At 43.6% G+C, this 21,801-nt stretch overlaps 1 protein-coding gene across 7 annotated transcripts in view; it reads left to right on the forward strand.

Moving 5' to 3' along the window:
• Positions 1-21,801, forward strand: part of ITGB4 (integrin subunit beta 4) — a 68,993-nt gene that overhangs the window by 24,537 nt on the left and 22,655 nt on the right. For all 7 annotated transcript variants that reach the window (XM_080993571.1, XM_080993570.1, XM_080993573.1 and 4 more), the window contains exons 5-24: positions 728-932; positions 1,375-1,471; positions 2,105-2,276; positions 3,709-3,972; positions 6,882-6,971; positions 7,287-7,409; positions 9,231-9,398; positions 9,609-9,685; positions 10,261-10,472; positions 11,862-11,965; positions 13,970-14,068; positions 15,296-15,428; positions 16,361-16,483; positions 17,345-17,451; positions 17,975-18,008; positions 19,305-19,490; positions 20,142-20,245; positions 20,483-20,541; positions 20,839-20,862; positions 21,596-21,744. In XM_080993571.1, the coding sequence (XP_080849697.1) occupies positions 728-932; positions 1,375-1,471; positions 2,105-2,276; positions 3,709-3,972; positions 6,882-6,971; positions 7,287-7,409; positions 9,231-9,398; positions 9,609-9,685; positions 10,261-10,472; positions 11,862-11,965; positions 13,970-14,068; positions 15,296-15,428; positions 16,361-16,483; positions 17,345-17,451; positions 17,975-18,008; positions 19,305-19,490; positions 20,142-20,245; positions 20,483-20,541; positions 20,839-20,862; positions 21,596-21,744 (2,530 nt within the window). The remainder of the gene's footprint in view (positions 1-727; positions 933-1,374; positions 1,472-2,104; positions 2,277-3,708; positions 3,973-6,881; positions 6,972-7,286; positions 7,410-9,230; positions 9,399-9,608; positions 9,686-10,260; positions 10,473-11,861; positions 11,966-13,969; positions 14,069-15,295; positions 15,429-16,360; positions 16,484-17,344; positions 17,452-17,974; positions 18,009-19,304; positions 19,491-20,141; positions 20,246-20,482; positions 20,542-20,838; positions 20,863-21,595; positions 21,745-21,801) is intronic.

Here is a 21,801-nt window from a genome sequence, read left to right on the forward strand (position 1 = left end):
TTTGTCCTTCCAGTAAGCACTCAGGGCTGATTTCCTTCAGAATGGATAGGTTTGATCTTCTTGCAGTCCATGGGACTCTCAAGTGTCTCCTCCAGCACCATAATTCAAAAGCATAAATTCTTCAGCGAAAAGCCTTCTTTATGGTCCAGCTCTCACTTCCATACATCACTATTGGGAAAACCATAGCTTTAACTATAGGGACCTTTGTCGGTAAGGTGATGGGCTACAGACATAATAAAACAATTACACACACCTGAATCACTGTCTAGAATTGCCAAAAGCCGAGTTTGCTTGGACAGCCTCCCTAACTTCTTTTTCTAAGTCAATAGGCTTAAGGGGAGGGTTACATAATTGGTCCAGACATCTTGTACATACATATAAATGACGTTTCTGTACACTCTAGCTTCCATCACTGTGTTCTGTTGCACCAGAAGCAGTTTAGTCGTGCTGCCACATGACCTGGAAAGATGTCTGTGGACAGACACCAGCTCCCTCAACCTGAAGCAAAATGAGTGCCGCACCTCATAGTCACCTTTGCCTGGACTTAACCATCCAGGGGTTCTTTACCTTTACCTTTTTTACATACTTATAGGGTAGAAGCATTGTAAATTTAGTTAATCTCTTATTTGTCATGAATCAGCTCTCTCCCTCTCTGAACTGCTGTTAAAACCAAAAATGCAACATGACTGCTAAATCTTATGAGGATTACTGGTGTCTCCTCTGGCAGGAATTTAAGATTGATACATCTCTGAAGAAAACACAAGTATCCCCGCAGAACATAGCAATGAAGTTGAGAGCTGGCGAGGAAGCTAGCTTTGACGTGGATGTGTTTGAGCCCAGTGAATCTCCTGTGGACCTCTACATTCTCATGGACTTTTCCTATTCCATGCGTGACGACTTGGACAACCTTAAAACAATGGGCCAACAACTGGGTGAGAATTAAAAACTTATAAGCTGTGGGAAACAGCGGTCTGCAACGTCTGAGTGCACTTGGCAAAAGACAGGGCTGGCCCTACCATTAGGCTGAATGAGGCAACCATCTCAGGCAGCAGATCCTGAGGAGCGGGGCATCCTTTTCCCTTTGTTGGGGGACAAAGGTGTGCGCACGCACCATAGAACCTCTTTTGAAGCCCCAAACTAGCCTGCTGCCCTCAGGTGCAATGGAAGTGTATTATGTAATCGGACTACATTGTGGAAAAGTATGTTTCAAGCAGAGGACTAAGGCTGCAATTCTAACCCCACTTACCTGGGAGCAACCCCCATCTAATTCAACAGGATTTATTTCTGAGCAGACATGGTTAGGATTGCAGCTTTAATCTAAGTGTGCCAGGACATCTTCACTTACTTGCTCCTTTCCCACTTTCTTCCTGCCAGCAAATTTTTTGACTCAGCTAACCAGTGATTATACTATTGGCTTTGGCAAGTTTGTGGATAAAGTTACAGCCCCACAGACAGATATGAGGCCTGAGAGGTAAGTGAAGGTGGTGCACCCAGGGGATATATTTGTGAATTAACTATTTAGGATCCATAGCTGCCTTCTTCGTTGTTTTTAGTGGGTGGGTGTGAAAGATATAAAGTGAATAAGCCTTGTAGCTTAAGCTAGCCTGTTTCTAATACCTATGACTATGCCCCTTCTCCAAACTGTGCTGTCTTACTTCATCATATTCATTCATGGCTGAATCTTGTGTATGTCAGTTGACTGACTCATGATGAATATCTGTTTTTAATATGTGTTCTTTCATTTTTAAACTTATTTTGCAAAACAATTGTGCACCCCAAATATAAACGGGGGGGGGGGGATTACATTTATATCCCATCTTTCCTCCAAAACGAAGGAAAACAGTCGGTGTCTTCCTGCATCTGATGAAATCAACTTATGCCTAAGAACATTTTGGTCACAACTCATTTGTTAATTTTTATTTTTATTTTTTATTTTATTTTTGCTGTTTCAGCTCACAACACATGACTGTTCTTCTATAATTAATTTTATTAAACTGTATGGCAGATGACCGAGGTCTTTCCCTACAAGATACAGAGGAGGTGTTTCTGATATCAACTTGCTGGTATTTGATTATAAAGCCTTTGCTATTCTTTTTACATTCAGACTCCGTGAGCCTTGGACTGGTGCTGACCCACCCTTCTCCTTTAAGAATGTCATCCGCCTAACCCATGATATCAATAAATTCAGCCAAGAGTTAATGATGGAGCAAATATCAGGGAACTTGGATGCCCCAGAAGGTGGATTTGATGCCATATTACAAACGGCTGTTTGCAAGGTGAGCCAAGAGGTCGCTGAAGAAGGCATAGATAGATAAAGCAATTAACTGAGTGTAAGATGGATATGGGCCTTCTTAGCCCCTCATCAAGCTGTGAGATCAGTGAGAATATTTAGGCCAAAGCTTTGCTTCAATTATCAGCGCATGGTAATGCTTGTGTCTTGTTAGAACCTGGCTGAGTTTAGAATGGACTAGCTGTTATCAAGCCATAGCTAGAGTTAGAACATTACAATTTAAATAAACTCCAAAATTTGTAGTTCAGCTGGAGTTTTATTGGGACCCACAACAGTGTGGCGAGTTCTCTAGAACTTTTCATCAAGCGGACAGTGAGAGATGAATGAGGAAAAATGAAAAACCAAAACTTATAAAAATTAGACTGATGAAGTAGCCATGAGGTCAGCTTGTAGACTCTTTTTCCAAGATAGAGAATGTAGACTGAATAAGTCCCTCCCAGGTGTAACAGATATCAGGTTGCACACCTGGGATTCTAGGTGTATTTTATGTTTTATTTTCTGGAAATGTTTTGAAGATATAATTTTAAAAATGTTTAATTATTGCTTAACAATGATAATTATCAAATAATTGTTAATAATAATAATTGTTATTAAATAATAATTATTATTGAATTGTTACTTTAGTGTAAATGGTGTTTTAATTATGTACTATGGTTATTGTTTTTCAACTGCTATTGTGTTGTAAACCACTTTAGGTACATACTTGTGAGAAATGTGCTGTATGCATAAAGATGGAGATAACAGTTTGATTAGCAGCTGAAAGACATATGAAGGTTAAAAATACAGTGGTACCTCGGGTTAAGTACTTAATTCGTTCCGGAGGTCCGTTCTTAACCTGAAACTGTTCTTAACCTAAAGCACCACTTTAGCTAATGGGGCCTCCCGCTGCTGCTGCACCGCCGGAGCACGATTTCTGTACTCATCCTGAAGCAAAGTTCTTAACCTGAAGCACTATTTCTGGGTTAGCGGAGTCTGTAACCTGAAGCATATGTAACCTGAAGCATATGTAACCTGAGGTACCACTGTAAATAAATACCAGAAGTGCTTTAGAATGGAAGCAGAACACATGGTGAATTCAGGGAGCTATACCTTGTCAATAGTTAAGAGATAAGAGATAAGGCGACAAGATAAGAGAGAAGTGACCAGACACTGTCAACATCAGCACAAAAACAATTGATGAAGTTTCCAGACCTCTCAGCTAACCTTGGACTGGTCTGCAGTTGGAAGTGACACCCAGTGGCTGCAAGCTTTATTGATGTACCTAGAGAAGGGGTTGCCACAGAAACTTCTGCCATGGTGTGAATGTCCACAGCACTCTCCTCAACCTGTTTTTGGGGAACCAGCTTCACCATTCTGAGTAAATTAAATCCCTCCACAATGTTGAATCTACACCCTTTTGTTTTTCTCTTTGCCCACAGGACCAGATTGGCTGGCGGGAAGACAGCACTCACCTCCTGGTGTTCTCCACCGAGTCCGCCTTCCATTATGAAGCTGACGGTGCCAATGTCCTTGCAGGAATTATGAGGAGGAACGATGGATACTGCCACCTGAACAGGACAGGAAGTTACACCTTTGACACAAAGCAGGATTACCCCTCCGTACCCGCACTTGTGAAACTGCTGAGGCAGAGCAATATCATCCCCATATTTGCTGTCACCAACCACTCTTACGATTACTATGAGGTGAAAAATGACACTGGGAAGACAGTGGGTGTTGGGTGCTTGGATGGTGTCAGAGGAGAAACTGAGAGGTGTGTTTTTAAGCCACTGGCAGTTGACACTGGTCACCATTGCCTGCAGACAATGACCTTACAAGGAAGCCAGTTTAGGCATTTACTGCTGGACAAAAAGCTCTGCTCTCCTCCTCCAGCAGCAAAAGGGCTACATGATCTGACTAGGGAAAGGAGGCCATCAGTCATTGTTGTTTGGGAAATACACTTTGAAAGTTATCCAAGAATCCTTCAGCAGATGAGCTTTTTTCATTTTTTCAGCATCTCCTTAGTTTTCACATTGAAGTGGAGATATTGTGGGTTTTCACTGTCTTCTCTAGTATATGTCCAAATGTGCTTCTAGTGTTTTCTTTCATATGTTCCTCATCCTAGAAATGTTATTCTGCAGTTCACTTTCTTCTCTGTAAAACACTACACTATATTCCCATAGGAATATACGGGTAATGTGACTCAGCGCACAGGTGTAGGAATCAGATTACCTTCAGGTACTGCATATTTTCTCACCCAACAACTTGGTAACAGCAGAAACAAGAACATAGCCTATTTCAAAGCAGCTGTGCAGTCTATTTTTGTAATCCAGTGGGGACACCCAGTGGTTAGTTGGATAATCCCAGTCAGGAATCAGACCAGGATATCTTTTGTTTCACACAACAGATTTCCATCTGCAAATGGACCAAGCTACATGTTACTCCAAGAAATCCATGACTGATTATCTGATAAGTTTTTTTGAAGAATATAGAACAAGCCCTACTGGATCAGACCTAAGGTCCATCTTAGTTAGCCTAAGGTTACCAGACATCCCCGTTTCCCAGGGACAGTCCCCGGATTTACAAATCAGTCCCCATACAAAATCCATTGAAGTTGAAAAGTGTCCCTGGATTCATTGAAAAAAATCTGGTAACCTTAAGCTAGCATCATGTTTCCTTCAGTGATCAGCCAGATGTTTCCAGGAAGCTAACCTACAGGGCAAAAAGACAGTAGAGCAGGTGTGGAGAACATTTTCTTCTCCCAGAAGTTTCTCCTCCCAGAAGTTCCTAAACTATAACTCCATGATCCCTAGCCATTGGCCATGATTGCTAGGGCTGATGGGAATTATAGTTCAGCAACATCTGGAGTGGCTTTAAGTTTCCCCACCCCCGCATCAGAGTGAACAATGCTTTACAGTGGTACCTCGGGTTAAGTACTTAATTCGTTCCGGAGGTCCGTACTTAACCTGAAACTGTTCTTAACCTGAAGCACCACTTTAGCTAATGGGGCCTCCTGCTGCTGCCGCATCACTGGAGCACGATTTCTGTTCTCATCCTGAAGCAAAGTTCTTAACCTGAAGCACTATTTCTGGCTTAGCAGAGTCTGTAACCTGAAGCGTATGTAACCTGAAGTGTATGTAACCTGAGGTACCACTGTATCTTAAATCTAAGTCCTAGAAGGATAGGGGTTTGAGGGCCAAACTAGACATGTCAACTTTGCAAAGGAAATTAACTTGCATGCCGATTCTTATGAAAATAGCAGTCTTGGGGATGGCTATGAGGATGGAGAGGGGAGGATTTAAATATTTCTCTTCCTGCCATGATCCTGGCAAAAAATAGCCTCTCCAAAGCTGCTATTTTCATTTCAAAGCAAGTTCCCATTGGTCCCACTGAAATGCACATTGCGGTTTCCAAGAGACGGTTTTGAGGATTGTGGCAAAAACAGAAAGAGTTAAACTTTCCCTTTCTCCCCAGCCCTCATGGTCTTGAGGCTGCTCAGGCTCCTCCTCGGCTACAGTTTCCGTAATAAAAAGCAGGTACATTAATTGCATTTATGCAATTAACATCACAGTTAGCTTGGCCCTAAGAATATTTTTTTCTCTATCCACTTTCTCTATGCCATGGATAATTTAAATATTTTTCAATTAAAGATGCACAGAGAATGAGGGTATTTTAACTCCTTCCTTCCAGGCCATGTTCCCAGTCTAAAGCCCCTGCTAAGCTGCTATTTGTTCCATGGGGGAAAATTTCAGATGCGTGATACAGATTTGTGTCTTCCTCTTGAAAAGCAACTCACAGCTTGAGGGTGTTGGGCAGGGGATAGGGTTTAATGTCCCAGCCTTCACACCACTTTCCTAATTAAATTAGCACATGCACATACTGCTGTGTGTCTGTTTAAAAGACCAATGGAAGAGCAGTCCTGGATCCTCATGGCATAATGTGTGCTTTGGCCCTAAGATTCTCAACCTTCATTGGACTTCACTGAGTGTTGGCTTGACCTACTGGCATGAGGCTCCCCAGGATAATTGCTAAGATGCTGCAGCTAAAAGAGTGCATTGGCCGGTGTGGGTAGCATCTTCAGTTGGTATTATGACAGTTGCACTGGCTGCATACTAGCTTCCATGCTCGCTTCACTGTACTGGTGGTGACTGAGAAAGCCTTTCATGTCGTATCCCAAACAACTAGCCTCTGCCCACAAAGCCCCTTTTCTCCACCTGTTCATTAATATCAGCTAGGGAGGCCATTAATCAGAATGGCCTCTTTGAGATGGGTTAGAATGGGTACAGGATAGAACCATCCCTTCACAACAAGAGGTTTTGCTACTGTCTTTGAAATGCACATTCCATTGTAGAGACCCAACCCAGTGAAAATTAATCATAACTACATCCTGTTGAAATCAATGGGAAAACACCACAGCTAATATTTGCTTTGTTGTTGTGACCTGTGTCTAGTGTTTCTCAGCAGCAAAAATTCAACTACAATAGTAAGATAAAGGTATATGCTCAGTTACTGTGTATAACAAGGTACTTAACTATGTTGCTTTCTCTGTTGTCCATTTAAGGTTGTAACAGAACTTAAATATTTAACTAATTCACTGCTTTTTCTTTTTTAATAGAAACTGCACACATATTTCCCAATTTCTGAAATTGGGAGGCTGCAAGAAGATTCCTCTAATATTGTGGACTTGATTCGTACGGCTTACAATGTAAGAGGCAACATCAGGAATCTGTCCTATCTAGGAATGGAAAAGAAATTCAATTTTGTGTGCATTTTAATGAGAAGCTGCATAATTTTCACTTCTCAAATCAATATGTGAACCAAAACACAGCTAGCCTTTGACATTTGTACTTCACTGAATTTTGCGGTGACAATACAACTCAAGGAGCAAATTAATAGAGCCATCCTCTGTGGACATGGTTGGACGTTATAATGTGCAAATCCTATTATTATAATCTAGGGAGAACCTCTGAATTTGGTATGTTTCAGTTCTATTAATTTATTCCCTCCCTGCCTTTCCCAGCGTATTAGTTCCAAGATGGACATTCGAGCTTTTGGCACCCCAAAAGCCATGAAAACAGAAATAACATCTGAGATGTATGAAAAGACAGAGTCTGGCTCATTCAATATTGTCCGTGGTGAAGTGGTAAGGCCTACCTCCCCTTTGTATTTCTGTCTTCCTCATTCACTCACTCTTGACAGGGCCAGGGCCGGCCCAGCCATTAGCCTAGTGGTGAAGTGACAGCATTGGCACCGATTTTAAGCGTGATCTCCCCCAAAATTGGCAAGAACTCACATGAAAGCCGTTCTGATGCCAGCACTGCTTCTCTGCCAGTAGCAGCAGTGGTAGGGTGGGTAGAGCAGGTGTAAGGAGCAGCAAATATGGCAGTGTTGATGGCAGCAGCAGCAGAGCATGGCAGCACTTCCTGTTTTGCCTCAAATGGCAAAATGCGATGCACCATCCCTGACCTGGGCATTCAGATGATGGCACTGAGTCCAATTATTTCCAGAAGAATGGAAGAGTAGAGCAGTCTCCATAGATACAAATGGCTTTAGAGCTACTAATTGTTTGTAAATGGTGGCGTTTTGACATGGATGAAACACATATTCAACATGTATTCATCATAAGTGGTTGCTGCCATTTTACGACCCCATTTATGTGTGTTTTATTAAATCAAACTTTTAATTAGCACTAAAATACTTTCCTTTTTTTAAATAAAGAAGTATAGCTGTACAATGTTATAATGTCATGATGATATCTATCCATCCATCCCTTTCTGGTAACAATCATTAACCAGGTTGCTAAAAACGTGTTGTTGCTGCTTCTTCTTTGACAATCACTCATAGCCGAGTAAGATTGTCTTCCATGAACACAGTCTTCACAATGAGTCCATATGTGACTGTGGAGGCCAATTCTGGATCCACACATCCTTCCACATCAGGGACATAGGTTTTCGGGTGCGAGTTGATCATGGTTAGGGTTTGGCAAATGTGCCTTCCTCTTAGCACGTTTCTCTCTTTCATCTTGAGTTTGAGTGTCTTCAAAGTCCACGACACCTTTGGTAAAGGCTGTTCTCCAGTTGGAGCGCTCACAGGCCAGTGTTTCCCAGTTGTCGGTGTTTATACTTCAATTTTAAATTTGCCTTGAGAGAGTCTTTAAACCTCTTTTGTTGACCACCAGCATTATGCTTTCCATTTTTAAGTTCAGAATAGAAATTGCATTAGTATACTGTTATAGCACTGTAAGACAAGCAGCAGCAGCAGCAACATAGCATGACTGTGTTAAGAGTTATTCCTCCATTTCAGAAAAAAAGGCAGGAAAGTGTTTTACTGCTAATAAAAAGGTTGATTTTGAAAACAGGGTTGAAGAAAAAGGCATTCCCCACAAGCTGCCCTGGTTTCCCTCAGGAGGAAGGGCAGGATATAAACTGAATGAATGAATAGCGAATGTGTGTTGCTGACCTTCAAATGCGCCCATCCGCATCAGCTACGTCACACCTGATAGGATGGGCAGGACAAAGTAAGACTCACACAGAAGCGCAATGCTCCTTCTAGTGTGGAAAGTCAATTGCAATTCACTTTTAGTTCAGAACTTGAGAGCAATGATTAGGTAGTACCATCTGGAAGCAGCCATTAACAATAACTGTTCAGGACAGGAAGAGCAGGGCCCCATATCCCAGACCACCACCACGTCGTGTAGGTTTTCTGGTTGTATCTCCATCCCACCCAGCTACTTATACATGGGGGGGGGGGGGATGCTGCCAGCCAGTGTGGTGCAGCATCGGGAACATATACTTCTTATCCATCTCGGAAGCAGGTTAGCAATATCTGTTTCCTTGTTTCTACGTCTTCAGCCTTGTGCCTAGCCGTTCACCTTCCAGGTTGCTGTTTAAAGTGGCATATCTCTCTTGTCTTTCTCTCTTTGGATCAATCCAGCAAATGAACAGGACTTCTCTCTTCCATCTAGGGCAGATTCAAAGTACGTGTGAAAGCTCATGAGCAAGTGGGCGACAAGCATGTCTGCAGTCTCCCGGAGAAAGATCGGGATGGCGTTTTCCACATTAAGCCCTCCTCTTTCGGTAACAACGTGGAAGTAGCAGCCTCAGTCATTTGTGACGCCTGCCCCTGTGAACTGGTACTTTTTTGTTCTCCTCTTTGGTTGTCCTACCCCAAGAATGGCTCTAGATATTAATGTTATAGGAAGCCTGACTCTTCTTTGAGCTCTTTAAGTTTGCATATAGAAGCAAAACTAGAGGCTACCATTATTTTTTCTCTGAAGGACATGTGACTAAATCTGATCCCCTAGAATAAAGTTCAGTAACATCTCCTCTCTTGTACTTTGCAGCAACAGGAAGTCCTATCACCTAGGTGCAATTTCAGGGGGAACTTCGCCTGTGGAGAGTGTATTTGCAATGCAGGCTGGTAAATACCTCATCCTTATTTTTTATTAAGTGGGGTGTGTGTTTTCTATTTCCTTCAGCAGAAAATATCAGTTGATTGATTGATTTGTGCCCTGCCCTTCCTCCAATCTGGAACACAGTGCAGCTTCGAATAAGAAGCATAAGGACAACTGTATAATATAAAACACAAAACATCAGATATCAATAAAATGCAGCAGTGCAGCAGCAAAAAATAAATAAAAAATCTATGGGACCAGCAACCTAACCCAAACAATTCATCCTCCAAACTACTGGACAATAAACTACTGGTTTATTGTTGTTTTATAAATCTTAGTTAATGGTAACCATGGTTCAACGTTATGTTCCAAATCAACTACAAATAGGAGGCAGGAAATTTTTAGACTCAAATATATGTTGGACTCATGCTGTCTGCTTTTCTCTGAGCCACACTTTCACCTCTCAATAGTCACTTAATGGCAAAGAAAGGTTGAGCTGTGACCAATTATTATCGTTTCTTTGCACCATGCCTTCTAAGCAAGATGTCAGACCTTTGAGGCCTTTCTCAGTCTTTGTCTTGACTTCCTTTCTCCTTGACAGGCGGGGAGCTACGTGTAACTGCTCTACCACCTCCTCTACTGACGATGCGGCCTGCATACGACCAGGGGATACAGAGCCCTGCTCAGGGCAAGGTGAATGCCTCTGTGGGCAATGCGAGTGCTATTCTGAAGGTCGGACCCAGCGTTTTGAGGGCCGCTTTTGTGAATTTGACAATTTGCAGTGTCCCCGCAGTTCTGGATTCCTCTGCAACGGTGAGTGAGGCCTTCTGGAGCAGTGACCAGGCTTCAGGTCTGCCCTCAGGTGGTTACAACTTTCTGCTGCAGGCTAAGGCTACACACCTGAATCCATTTACCTGAGAGTAAGCTCCCTTGAATCCGATAGGCCTTAGCAGGCACAGTTAGCATTGCACCGTTCTCAGATGCTTGCGAAATCACACCACAACTAGATCATAGATTATAAAGGATTCACTATTGTGTTAATGACTGAATAGAAGAGCCTCCCCAAACCAATTGCCCCAGTTATAAAGCTTATGGTGTTTGGGTTTTTCTGCAGGCTATCACACCTTCCTTATATTCTTTGCCTTTGAATCCCCCTAGGCTTGTACAGCTAATGCCAAGAAAAGCCTTTAGTGGTTGGTCATAGATCTGTCATCTTCTCTCTGAAAGCCTCTAGAGGGCATCAGTTACATTCTCAAGTGAAGGGAAAACAAAAGGTGTTTTCGTGATCCATTTCCGTAGAGATTAGCCCAGTGACAGAGTGGGCAAAATACTGTGTTTTAAACAGATTCCCTGCATTCACTGTATCTGGCTGCAACCAAGGTCAGATTGATGTTGACCTGAGCATTAGCGGTTTCCTAAAAACTATGTCTGAATGCCAAGTACTCTGAAGTTAAGTCCCAAGTATGTGTGGTTAGGACTGCAGTGTGAATCGAAACATACTATGGATTCTCTGGTTCACCTTTCCCTTTCCAGTACTTGGCCTTTCTTATTGCAGCAAACAAGACCATGTTGTTGTCTTTCTGCATCAACCTTTATAAAATGTTGGAGGCATACTCGATGAATCCATCAAGTAGAAAACACAGTAGCTTAACGTTCCCCATTTCTTTGTCGTGATTATAGTCATTTAAAGCTTCTGAATGGCTTGCACTTCTACCACATTTGGATAAAGACACCCTTAAATGCTTCACGACACAGATTTTCTCTACCCCTGTTGTATATACATCTTCCATGGCCTTGTTGTATAGCTGTTTTTTCAACAGTACTCACTTAATGACTGACCCAAAATTGTGATCCTTCGATAGATAAAAATGTTAGGACTTCCTCCATAATTTCACATTACTGTACTGTTCAGACCTTTATTGGACGTCAACATTTGTTTCCACCTTATAATGCTCCTACAGCCACAGTGTGAAATGGTATTGTATTTATTGCAATACATTTTATTGTTTTCATCTTATTCATAATTTTTAAAAGCACAAAATATCTAAGATACAAAAAAACAACAACAAACCCCCCAAAGCTCCTGACATAACTATGGGCATTGTGGCACTTTGCCAAAGATGTGAATCTTGAGCTATATCAGCCATGTAAGTGTAGGCTGAGTTCTATGAAACCCTATCCTTGTTTCCTTCCTCTATGCAGATCGGGGGCGCTGCTACATGGGTCAGTGTGCATGTGAAAGTGGTTGGGAAGGCCCTGGCTGTGAGTGTCCCACAAGCAATGAGACCTGTATCTCCAGCAGTGGGGTAAGTTATTCCCCCCTGCCCTTCTTAGAAAGATAAACAAGGGAGATAGGAAGCTGTATTCCTTCATGTACAACAGCCTGAAGATCAGAGAGAGTTCTGTTTAAATAGACGGCCGGGTGACTTCAAAGTTGATGTAGCAGGCCTCATGCTTTGCATTGGGATGTTCCCAAATTCAAGTCCTCACTTCTCCAGGCTCTCAGGAAAGTTCTTTCCGAGACCCTGGGCAAGGTGTTGCCAGTCAGAGTACACAATAATGGACTTGAGCTGGTAGACTGATTAATGGATTTAAGGCATCTTCAGAGATGGGGTAGGTAAAGGTAAAGGGTAAAGGGACCCCTGACCATTAGGTCCAGTCATGGCCGACTCTGGGGTTGCGGCGCTCATCTCGCTTTATTGGCCGAGGGAGCCGGCGTATAGCTACCGGGTCATGTGGCCAGCATGACTAAGCCGCTTCTGGCGAACCAGAGCAGCGCACGGAAATGCCGTTTACCTTCCCGCCGGAGTGGTACCTATTTATCTACTTGCACTTTGACGTGCTTTCAAACTGCTAGGTTGGCAGGAGCTGGGACCGAGCAACGGGAGCTCACCCCGTCGCGGGGATTCGAACTGCCGACCTTCTGATCGGCAAGTCCTAGGCTCTGTGGTTTAACCCACAGAGGGGGGTAGGACACAGAAAACTCCCTTATGCTGAGTCAGACTGTCAGGGAACTGCCATCAGCTCAGAGGCGAGAGGTGGAAGGGCAGTTGGGTTACAGGGAGCCTCCAAAGATCGTGAGAAGCAGCACTTCCTCCGCTGAGGAGGGAAGCCACGCCTCCAGTGGGGAAGGGATGCAGGGCTCGGAGGATGCAAGGGAGAGCCACAGCACCGAGCAGGAGCAAAGCGGGGGGGGGGGGAGGCAGGTCCCCCTTTGCCCACGCCCTCTCTGCGCAGTAGGTTTACGCGCAGAGAGGGGAGGCGTAGGATGGGGGTCAAGAGACTACTCTGCTGGGGAAAGTTTAAGGACTTCCCACTCCCAGATTCTGCTAGTGACTGAGTAAGACATGGAATTGAGACAGCCTGCACTGTGAATGTTTTTGCACCGATAATAAAGCCTTTGAAAAGTCCAGTGGGGGTCTTGCATGTTCGCTCTCGAGCAACCACACCGGCATACATAACACAGACCTAGGACTTTCTGCATGCAAAGCAGATGCTCTACCACTGAGCTATGACCCTTCGCGGGATGAAGTGGTGTTTTGCTTTGTTTTTTGCTCAGCATTATGCTGTATAGAAGAGGCAGCGGAAAAGTTTAGTCACAAGTGTCCAGACATGGGTGGGAGGTGAGCATGCCTCACTCCCTCACTTTTCGATAACCCAGTTTACTCACAGAACAGCCACCTTCTGTGGCTTGGCTTGTTCACCAAACTCCCAGGGAATTGTATCTACCCTGCAAAACTGCATGAAATTGCATCCACCCTCCATCTGCTGATTTGCCCACTAAGGCCATTTCCTATTCTACTTTTGTGCTCTGAGAACTGTGGGAACTCGACTAATAAGGGAGAAGTAAGGCACGGGTATGAAGTCTGTTTTTAGCTTATTTTGTCAGTTTTTGCAGCAGTTGTTAAACTGGAGGTAGTGTTCAGAATATGTAACCTGTTTGTTTTACACACATGAGGAATATGAAGGCATTTTAGTCCAAACTCTGATCTGCTCTCTTGAGTAATCTGCTCTCTTGAGTAATCACCATGTAACTATTATGAATTGTTTGCTTAAGTCCACCTTCTTCCCAAGATGCAGACCCTATGACCCTTCGCACGCTTTTAAAAATCCTTACCAACTCTTAAGAGATGTAAGGAAAGAGCCCTCTGATTATCCAAAGGGTTCTTTCCCCCATGTTTAACTTTCCTCTTGGCTGTGGGGGGAAAAAATATCCTCAACTGAATTTGGGTAAGGTTTTGCCATTTCAGAATGGAAGATGATGTATCACCTGAAAATGCACTTTCACTACTTGCCCTTGTCTCTTGCAGATTCTTTGTAATGGGCGCGGGAGATGTGAATGCGGCAGATGCATCTGTAGTAACCCCGCCCTCTACATTGAACCCACCTGCGAAACCAGTTATGCCCTGGTAAGCTCTTAGATGAAGCCGGTGGCTTTAGTTGGTCAGCATGCTTAGAGTGCTATATATCCGATGACTAGGACTTTGGGTCGATTCTTATGCTATATTTGAAAAAGTATTCTTTGTGCTTTTAAAACTCTTTAAAACCACATTTACTCTTCCTTATGCCTCTTGTGCATATTTGACAAATAGAGATCACTGCAAATGTAGCCACACATGGACACTCCCTTGCTCCCACTTTCCTCTGTTAATATGAACTTCCCCGGCAGCCCTTACTTATGATGTCTCCATTACAAGCCAGAACAAGCAAAAGATGGGCACACTCTATCTACAACAGCGAATTTCTCTCTTTTTTCCTACTTTTTATTTATTATTTTCAATTTTATACATTTAATAATTTTACAATCATTTTAACATTTTGAAACTCAACTTCCTTCCCCCTCTTTCTGCGTTTAAAAAAAAAAATTTTCCTCATATTCCAAATTAACTGAACTTAATCGTTTATTCATCTACTTTAAATGTATACAGTCATACCTTAGCTGACAAACACCTTAGCAGTCAAACATTTTGCCTCCCTAACACGGCAACCCCGGAAGTGAGTGTTGCGGTTTGCGAACGTTCTTTTGGAAGCTGAATGTCCAGTGGGGTTTCCACGGCTTCCAATTGGCTGCAGGAAGCTCCTGCAGCCAATCGGAAGCCACACCTTGGAAGTTGAACAGATTTCCAGAACGGATTCCGTTCGGCTTTCAAGGTACGACTGTACTCTTATAAAACTGCAGGTTATTACAACAATCCTACCAATGTTCTTATCTGTTTACAGTTTATTTGTAAATTTTCAATAAGCCATTTCCATTCTTTTATTAAAAAAGTTTGTTATCTTGATTTCTTATTTTTCTGGTAAGTTTTGCCATTTCTGCGTATTCCATTACTTTTTGCATCCATTCTTCTTTCGTCGGGATTGCAACAGGGAATTTCTCAATTATTTATTTGCCACAGTAACAGCTTCTTTCACAAGAGAGTTCTCTGCAACTCACAGCACAGTGATTAACCTAGCCCTATATGTCTTATGTATTACACGCAACAACTTGTTCCTTCTCTCCTTCCTGTTCTCCGATGAGATAAATGTATGTATTGCTTTCAAACACTCTTCCAAAAGTCAAATGTTCCACCTCTGCTGGTCTTTCACTCTGTCTCTTCAATACTTCTGTAGACTGATGTCCTTTCTCTGGTGAACAGGGCTACCGACATGTGTGTGGAGAAGATGTCCGAACCTGTGTTCAGTGCCAGGCTTGGGGGACTGGAGAGAAGAAGGGAAAGAAATGTGAAAACTGCCGTTACAAGATCCGAGTAGTGGATGAACTGGAACAAGGTACCATGATTTCTTTGATGTTCAGCTGTAGGCCAAAGAGTATGAGTGGTCAACTTGTGGCTATCCATATATGTTCCTGGACTATAACTCCCATCCTCCCTAGCCATAAGGTTTGTGGCTGGGGTTGATGAGAGCTGGAGTCCAGCAACAACTGGAGGGCCACAGATTCTCTATCACTGGCACGGATCGCAGTCCTCCTCTTACAGTGCATTGGTGGAAACAAAATTGTGTTCAGCTGTCCTGTACAGAACTTCCTTATCAACTGAACCCACTACTTATTTCAGGAGACATATTGATCAGTGTTCACCAGCTTGTGTATTGCTGACTCTTGCAGAAGCAACTGTGGGCCATTTCATCGCAAAGTGTAGTAGAGTAACTATGGAATGAGCACAGGGCCATGCAACACCACACACTACTTGGGCCTCCTCCTACCCCATCTTGCACTCACTTCTAAACATGGTGAACATGCTTGCATCACTACCTATGTATGAATAATACACATTATTCTTCCTCCACCTATTTTTAAAGGATAAATGTGTACACAGTTGCACATCGGGGTGTACACACGTTCACCATATTAAGATGGTACATCAAATCAAGTGTGTGTCTTGGTTCCAAGAGAATAGCCTTCAGTTCATACAGTTCACCAATAGCATGAACAGGCAAACCTTAACCATAGAGAATGGTTGCCTTGTTAAAGACAGTGTGCACTGTATCACATTTCTGACTAAGCTACTGCCTTCTGGACAGTGGAACCTCAGCCTGCTGTTTCTCACTGCCCCAAAGACTGGTGTAAGAGTTCAATGAAGCCCTGCCTGATGTGGCTCGCAGAGTCTTCAGAACTTTGCTCCTGTGTTGGTGGCAATAAAGACAATCTCAGGAATGTTGAAGATGTTTTGGTAGCATTTTATAATTTTTCTTTGTCTCTGCAGAGGAAGATCTAAATACAATTTGTTCGTATCAAGATGAAGAGGATGACTGCAGGTACCACTATCGCATGGAAGAGGATTCCAACCCAGAGCTTAATGGCACCATTATTGTGCAAAGGAAGAAAGGTAAGTAATGCTGTTCTAGGGAGAGATGCAAGACTGAGGCAGCTCTTTTCTCTCTTTCCAGATTCGTAGTCAGAGTTGTACACTTGAAGTCTGAGATCTTCTGAGGCATGTTTTAATAATGAAGGCTTAACTAACTCCATTATGCAGATTTCTAGACAAAGTCAAATCTGTGAAACTGATTTCTGATCATAACAGGATCTTCTGCCCCTTAGAAAGCTATCTTAGACATTTGGTCCATCTAACTTGACTGGCAGTGGGTCTCTGGGGTGTCAGACAGAAGTCTTTCCTGGCGCTTCCTGAAGATCCCAGATCCTGTGAACTTCTGCATGGGAAGTAGGAGCTCAGTCACAGAGCTTAGAGCCTTCCCATCATCTTGCCCCCTCACCTGCAGAGACAGCCCTTTCCTTAGGTAAAATTAGGCGGCAGATACTGGAAAGAGGCAGTGAGATTCTGGAGCTTTCTGCCTTCAAGCACGATGGAGGACGTTGCCTCTTCTTTGTTGTTGAAGTAAGATTCATTTGCCAGTCTAATTGGATTCTGTAAGTGGAATCAAGAGTGGCTGGGGGACAATCTTATCCTTTGGCTCAGGCAGAAAATTTCTTAGGCCAGTCCTGTCATAAGGAAGGGCCGTAATTGGGCGGTATAGTATCTGCTTTGCATGCAGAAGGTCCAAAGGCAAATCCCTGGCACCACCAGGTAGGGTTGGGAGAGAGCCTCTGGGTAGGCAGTACTGAGCTAGATTGGCCAATGGTCTCACTCGGCAGCTTCCTCTGTTCTTCCTCTGTTTTCCCTGCTGTGCCCAAATTCTGTTAGTTTCCCAGCTACCCCTGCCTAACCATGAAGGTTTTCCTGTTGTTACAGAGTGCCCATCAGGGAGCTTCCTTTGGCTTATCCCATTAGTCATTTTGCTGATGCTCCTCCTGGGGCTGCTTCTTCTGCTGTGCTGGAAGTTCTGTGCTTGTTGCAAGGTAAGATCCAAGACTTCCACCCTGCAATGAGAAAGGGGAACTTCAGATGGAGTAATTGGTGGCGTGGGTGTGATCTATCTAGCCAAGGGTGGCAAATGAGAGAGAACTTGCCTAATGTAGAGTTCTGGGGAAATGAAGGCATGTGCCAGGCAAGAGTCTAGAGACACCAGTGCAGATACAGTTCAAGACGCAGGAAATAAAGGCAGGTCAAGCAACAGTCAGGTTCCAGCAAGGCAGTGTCAGAACAGAGGGGAAGTTCAGGTAGAACAAGAAAAGCTGAGGGCCAAAGGACAACTAGGTAGGGAGCAGCCTGGATAGCTCTAAGTGGCACCTAGGCTGAAAATCAGACTAGGCAGGCTTGAATGTTGCTGTGTAGCAAGCCCCATCCCTGATGAGTGGATCTTCTGGTCTCAACTACCCCAAGGGAAGATGTTTGTCCTCCTACCCATAGTTTTGTTTTTCATCGTCACATTCAAAAGAATTCCCTCTCCTAACTATTGCTGTTTTTCTTTTCGCCACTTAGGGTTGCCTGGCTCTGCTACCCTGTTGTGCACGAGGTACCTTCTTTTGAATTTATATGTGGTCTTTGGGGTGGGTGAAGCATTGCATGGGGATGGGGAGAGGAAGGCCTAGATACTGTGAGGTTGGCAAGCTGAGTTAGCCACTTGTTTTATCTGCCCCTGAACACTGCTAGGCAACTGCTGTCTGCAGTCTTAAAGCAGGCAAGGATTTTCTAAGCCCCTTACCAGATGCCCTTTGGTTTTGGAGATGTGAAGTATCACTATCTGAAGCCTCACATCATCAAAGCACACACATGGCATTGAATTGTGTGATTCCCTAGATAGTAAAAGATAAGGCCTGAGGCAAAATTCTGAAGCCTGTCTTGTTAGGCAGAACAGAGCCATGACTACTACTGGAACTCTGATTGCAGCATAGCTGTCAACTTTTCCCTTTTCTTGCGAGGAATCCTATTCGGAATAAGGGAATTTCCCTTAAAAAAAGGGAAACATTGACAGCTATGGATTACAGTGTCCTGGAACATGGCAGAGAAGCATCTGTCACACAAGAAACTACATCAACAGTAACCTCAGTTTAAGCCATTTGTGTGCAAATTTATTAGCTTGTATTTTGGGGGCTTGCGCCACACTAATCTCTTAGCAGGTAAGCTTGTAGACTTTTCTTACTCTCAGTCATGTTGCATGATGGGCACAGGGGTGGGTAGGATGGGCTCTGCATTCATTCCCTGGAAACCAAGCAGCCAGACATGACTGACATTTGTATCAGGAAAATATTCCCATATGAGAGTATATACTGTAGGGAACCATGGTCAGTCAGGAGAGCTCTTTACCATGTACCCATGTTACCACCCTGAGATCTACAGATGAAGGGTGGAATAAATAATACATACATACATACATTCATACATTCATACATACATACATATGCAGAGTGTGTGTGTTTAAAAAAGTATCTCAGTACACCAAATGTTTAGTTTCTGGCATATATAATATGGGTACATGCTAAAAATGTAACATGTGAATCAAACGAAAGGCATGGAAACAAGTACCATTGTTATGTGAGCATAGAGACCCACAGGTCAAAAGAGGGCAGGTGTTTGGCAGCATTATACAATAATACAGCCTGCTGCCAGCAACCTGAATTCCATTTACCCAACTAGAAGTGGCTCTCATCTAGAAAAAATCCTGGGGAAACCTTGCTAGGTAGGTAACAAGTTGTTTCTGCATTTGAAGTGAGGTCCTCTTATTCCGATTACTCTTGTCTATGGGAAAGATGTAAAGCTTGAACAGGGCAGTTGCTATTTCTATGTTCTAACTCCTCTTCTTTCTCCGAAGGCCGCACTGTTGGTTTCAAGGAGGACCACTACCTGCTCAGAAAAAGCCTCATGACCTCGGACCACCTAGACACTCCCATGGTTCGCAGCGGCAACCTGAAAGGCAGAGACACAGTTCACTGGAAGATCAACAACAATGTGCATAAGGAAGGCTTCTCTTCCTTAGCTCTCAATCCCAAGGACCTGAGTAAGTGCCCGTTTTGCAAGGTGGAGAAGGGGCTAACTGGAGCCAAAGATGGTGGGGGGGGGGGGGAGTGGTCCCTCTGTCCTCTCAGAATCTGATCCTAAGCTGATTCGAACATGCACATTCCTCTCACATGAATGCATGTGGGAAATTACTTCTTAGTACACTTCCCCATGTCATAATTTCTCTCCAGTTAGGTAAGTTGTCTGTGTAGCTTGAAACCTTATCCCTGAGGGCTTGAAGCCTCTACCCTGCTGGCTTTCCACTTGAAAAGGGATTTGACACTGGAGTTTCTTCAAACAAGGGGCATTCCCTCACCCCTGGCTTTCTTTCTGAGATGATACAGCCATATAAGAGAACAGTATCACCATGAGCAACTGTGCTGATAATTTATCTGTTAGAGATCCCTAGGTCTCTCATGCAACTACAGTTGACTGATGGGAAGGAAACAGGATCACTATTAAATCAGATTATGTGTGCTGACAGACATGTCCTAAATCAGATTCTAGCCTTTGATTTCAAAATTCAGCTAACAATAATAAAATGGCTCTACTGCTTCTGCCCACCCACCCCCATTGCTACATCTCATGTCTCCATATGCATGCTGTTTCCTGGTAGTGTTTCTTGCTGATTGATTTGTTTCCTTGAATCCAGTTCCATATGGAGTGTCTCTGAGACTGGCCCGGCTCTTCACCCAAAACCTTGCAAAACCAGATAGCCGTGAGCATGAGCAACTGCAAAAGGATGTGGAGGAGAATGTAAGGAGCAGGAATAATGCTGCCTACTGGGTTTGCTACTGAGGAATGGGTGGGCAGGGGGAATACAATCAAGCCAATGCAAGCTTCCTTTTCTTGGATTTGAGTTAAGAGACAGCATATGGTTGTTGTCTGCTCAACATAAGGAAATCAAGTGGAATTAACTAAACCCCTTAATCTGGACATTGGGCTGAACACCAGGAAATCTGAGTTAGTGACACTCTCTCTTCCTCTTCACAGCTCAATGAGGTTTACAGGATTATCCCCGGTGCCCACAAATTTCAGCAGACAAAATTCAGGTGAGTTACTTTGGGAGGGGGCAACTGGCATGTAGAGAAGCAGTGAGATCTCTTCCAGTGGGTGCTCCTTTTAAAGATGAGAATGGGTAAAACATGGCTGAACGTCTGGTGTGATTAAGTCTAGGGGGCATCCTTGAAAGAATATAGAGAATATAAAGTAGTAGGATTAGAACTCTTGTCCCAACAGCTTTCCCCAGGTCAGAGTGTGTATGAAGCTTGAAAGGCCAAACCAAAAAATCTATGTGTTTCTCCTTGGATTGTAATTAAAATTATGCATATTGTCTGTTTACTCTCCAGGCTGCAGCCAAATGCTGGGAAAAGGTAAGGAATTCATTTCTTGCTTTCCATCTAGGTGTAGACGTTTGGATACTTTCCATTGCTGTGCTTATTCTGTGAGAGTTTTCACCCACCACTCAGAAACTGTGATGTCTTCTTACAACTGTATCATTAGCGTCGTTGCTCTCTGCACTGCAGAGATCATCATCTTCTTTGCCAGTTAACTTCTCACTGCTTGTGGGATGGAAAGCAGATCGATGTTAGCCCTTCCTAAGCAGAACTAAGAGCTGCACTCAAACTGCCCCTGCTGTGTGAGCAGAAATGGTCGTTCTATGGTCCCTTCCCATGCCTTCAGAGTTTTTGATTTGATGTCATGTTTGTATCTCAACAACAATGCTGAACTCAAAGCAGCTCACAATTATAATTTGTCTACCATGTTTCCCTGTGACGAACGCTGTAGCAGAGGAAGTAGATTCACTTACGCCAGGGAACCATGACTGGCCAATAGTTTTTGCAGACCTGTGTTACCCCTTTAGTGTGGCAGTAGTGTTTATTCTATGGATATGCTGCAAGCACTCCCTATTTGAGTGGTGTGAATTAGCTTTCATCTGGCCCCATTGCTGTGGAAAGAGTCTTCACACTGGCACTTGTTCCAAATCAGTGGCTGAAAATCATTGTGTGTACGAGTATGTGAGCAGTGACTTTATATTGCTGATAGTCTAGGTAAACAGACCCTGATCTTCCTCTCCCCCCCCCCATCCCACCCTGCCTTCTTCAGACAGGACCACACAATCGTGGACACAGTGCTCCCTGCTCCCCGCTCAGCCAAGAATGAGATTGTGAAAGTAACAGAGAAGCATGTTGCACAAGAGGCTTTCAACGATCTGAAAGTGTCCCCTGGTTACTACACTGTAATCTCTGACCAAGGTAGGTGATGATGAATGCTACATTTTGTCCTCACCAAGGTTGTAAACCTCTGTCTGG

The sequence above is a fragment of the Podarcis pityusensis genome (assembly GCF_964106645.2).
Source record: "Podarcis pityusensis genome assembly, chromosome: 2".
NCBI lineage: Eukaryota > Metazoa > Chordata > Lepidosauria > Squamata > Lacertidae > Podarcis > Podarcis pityusensis.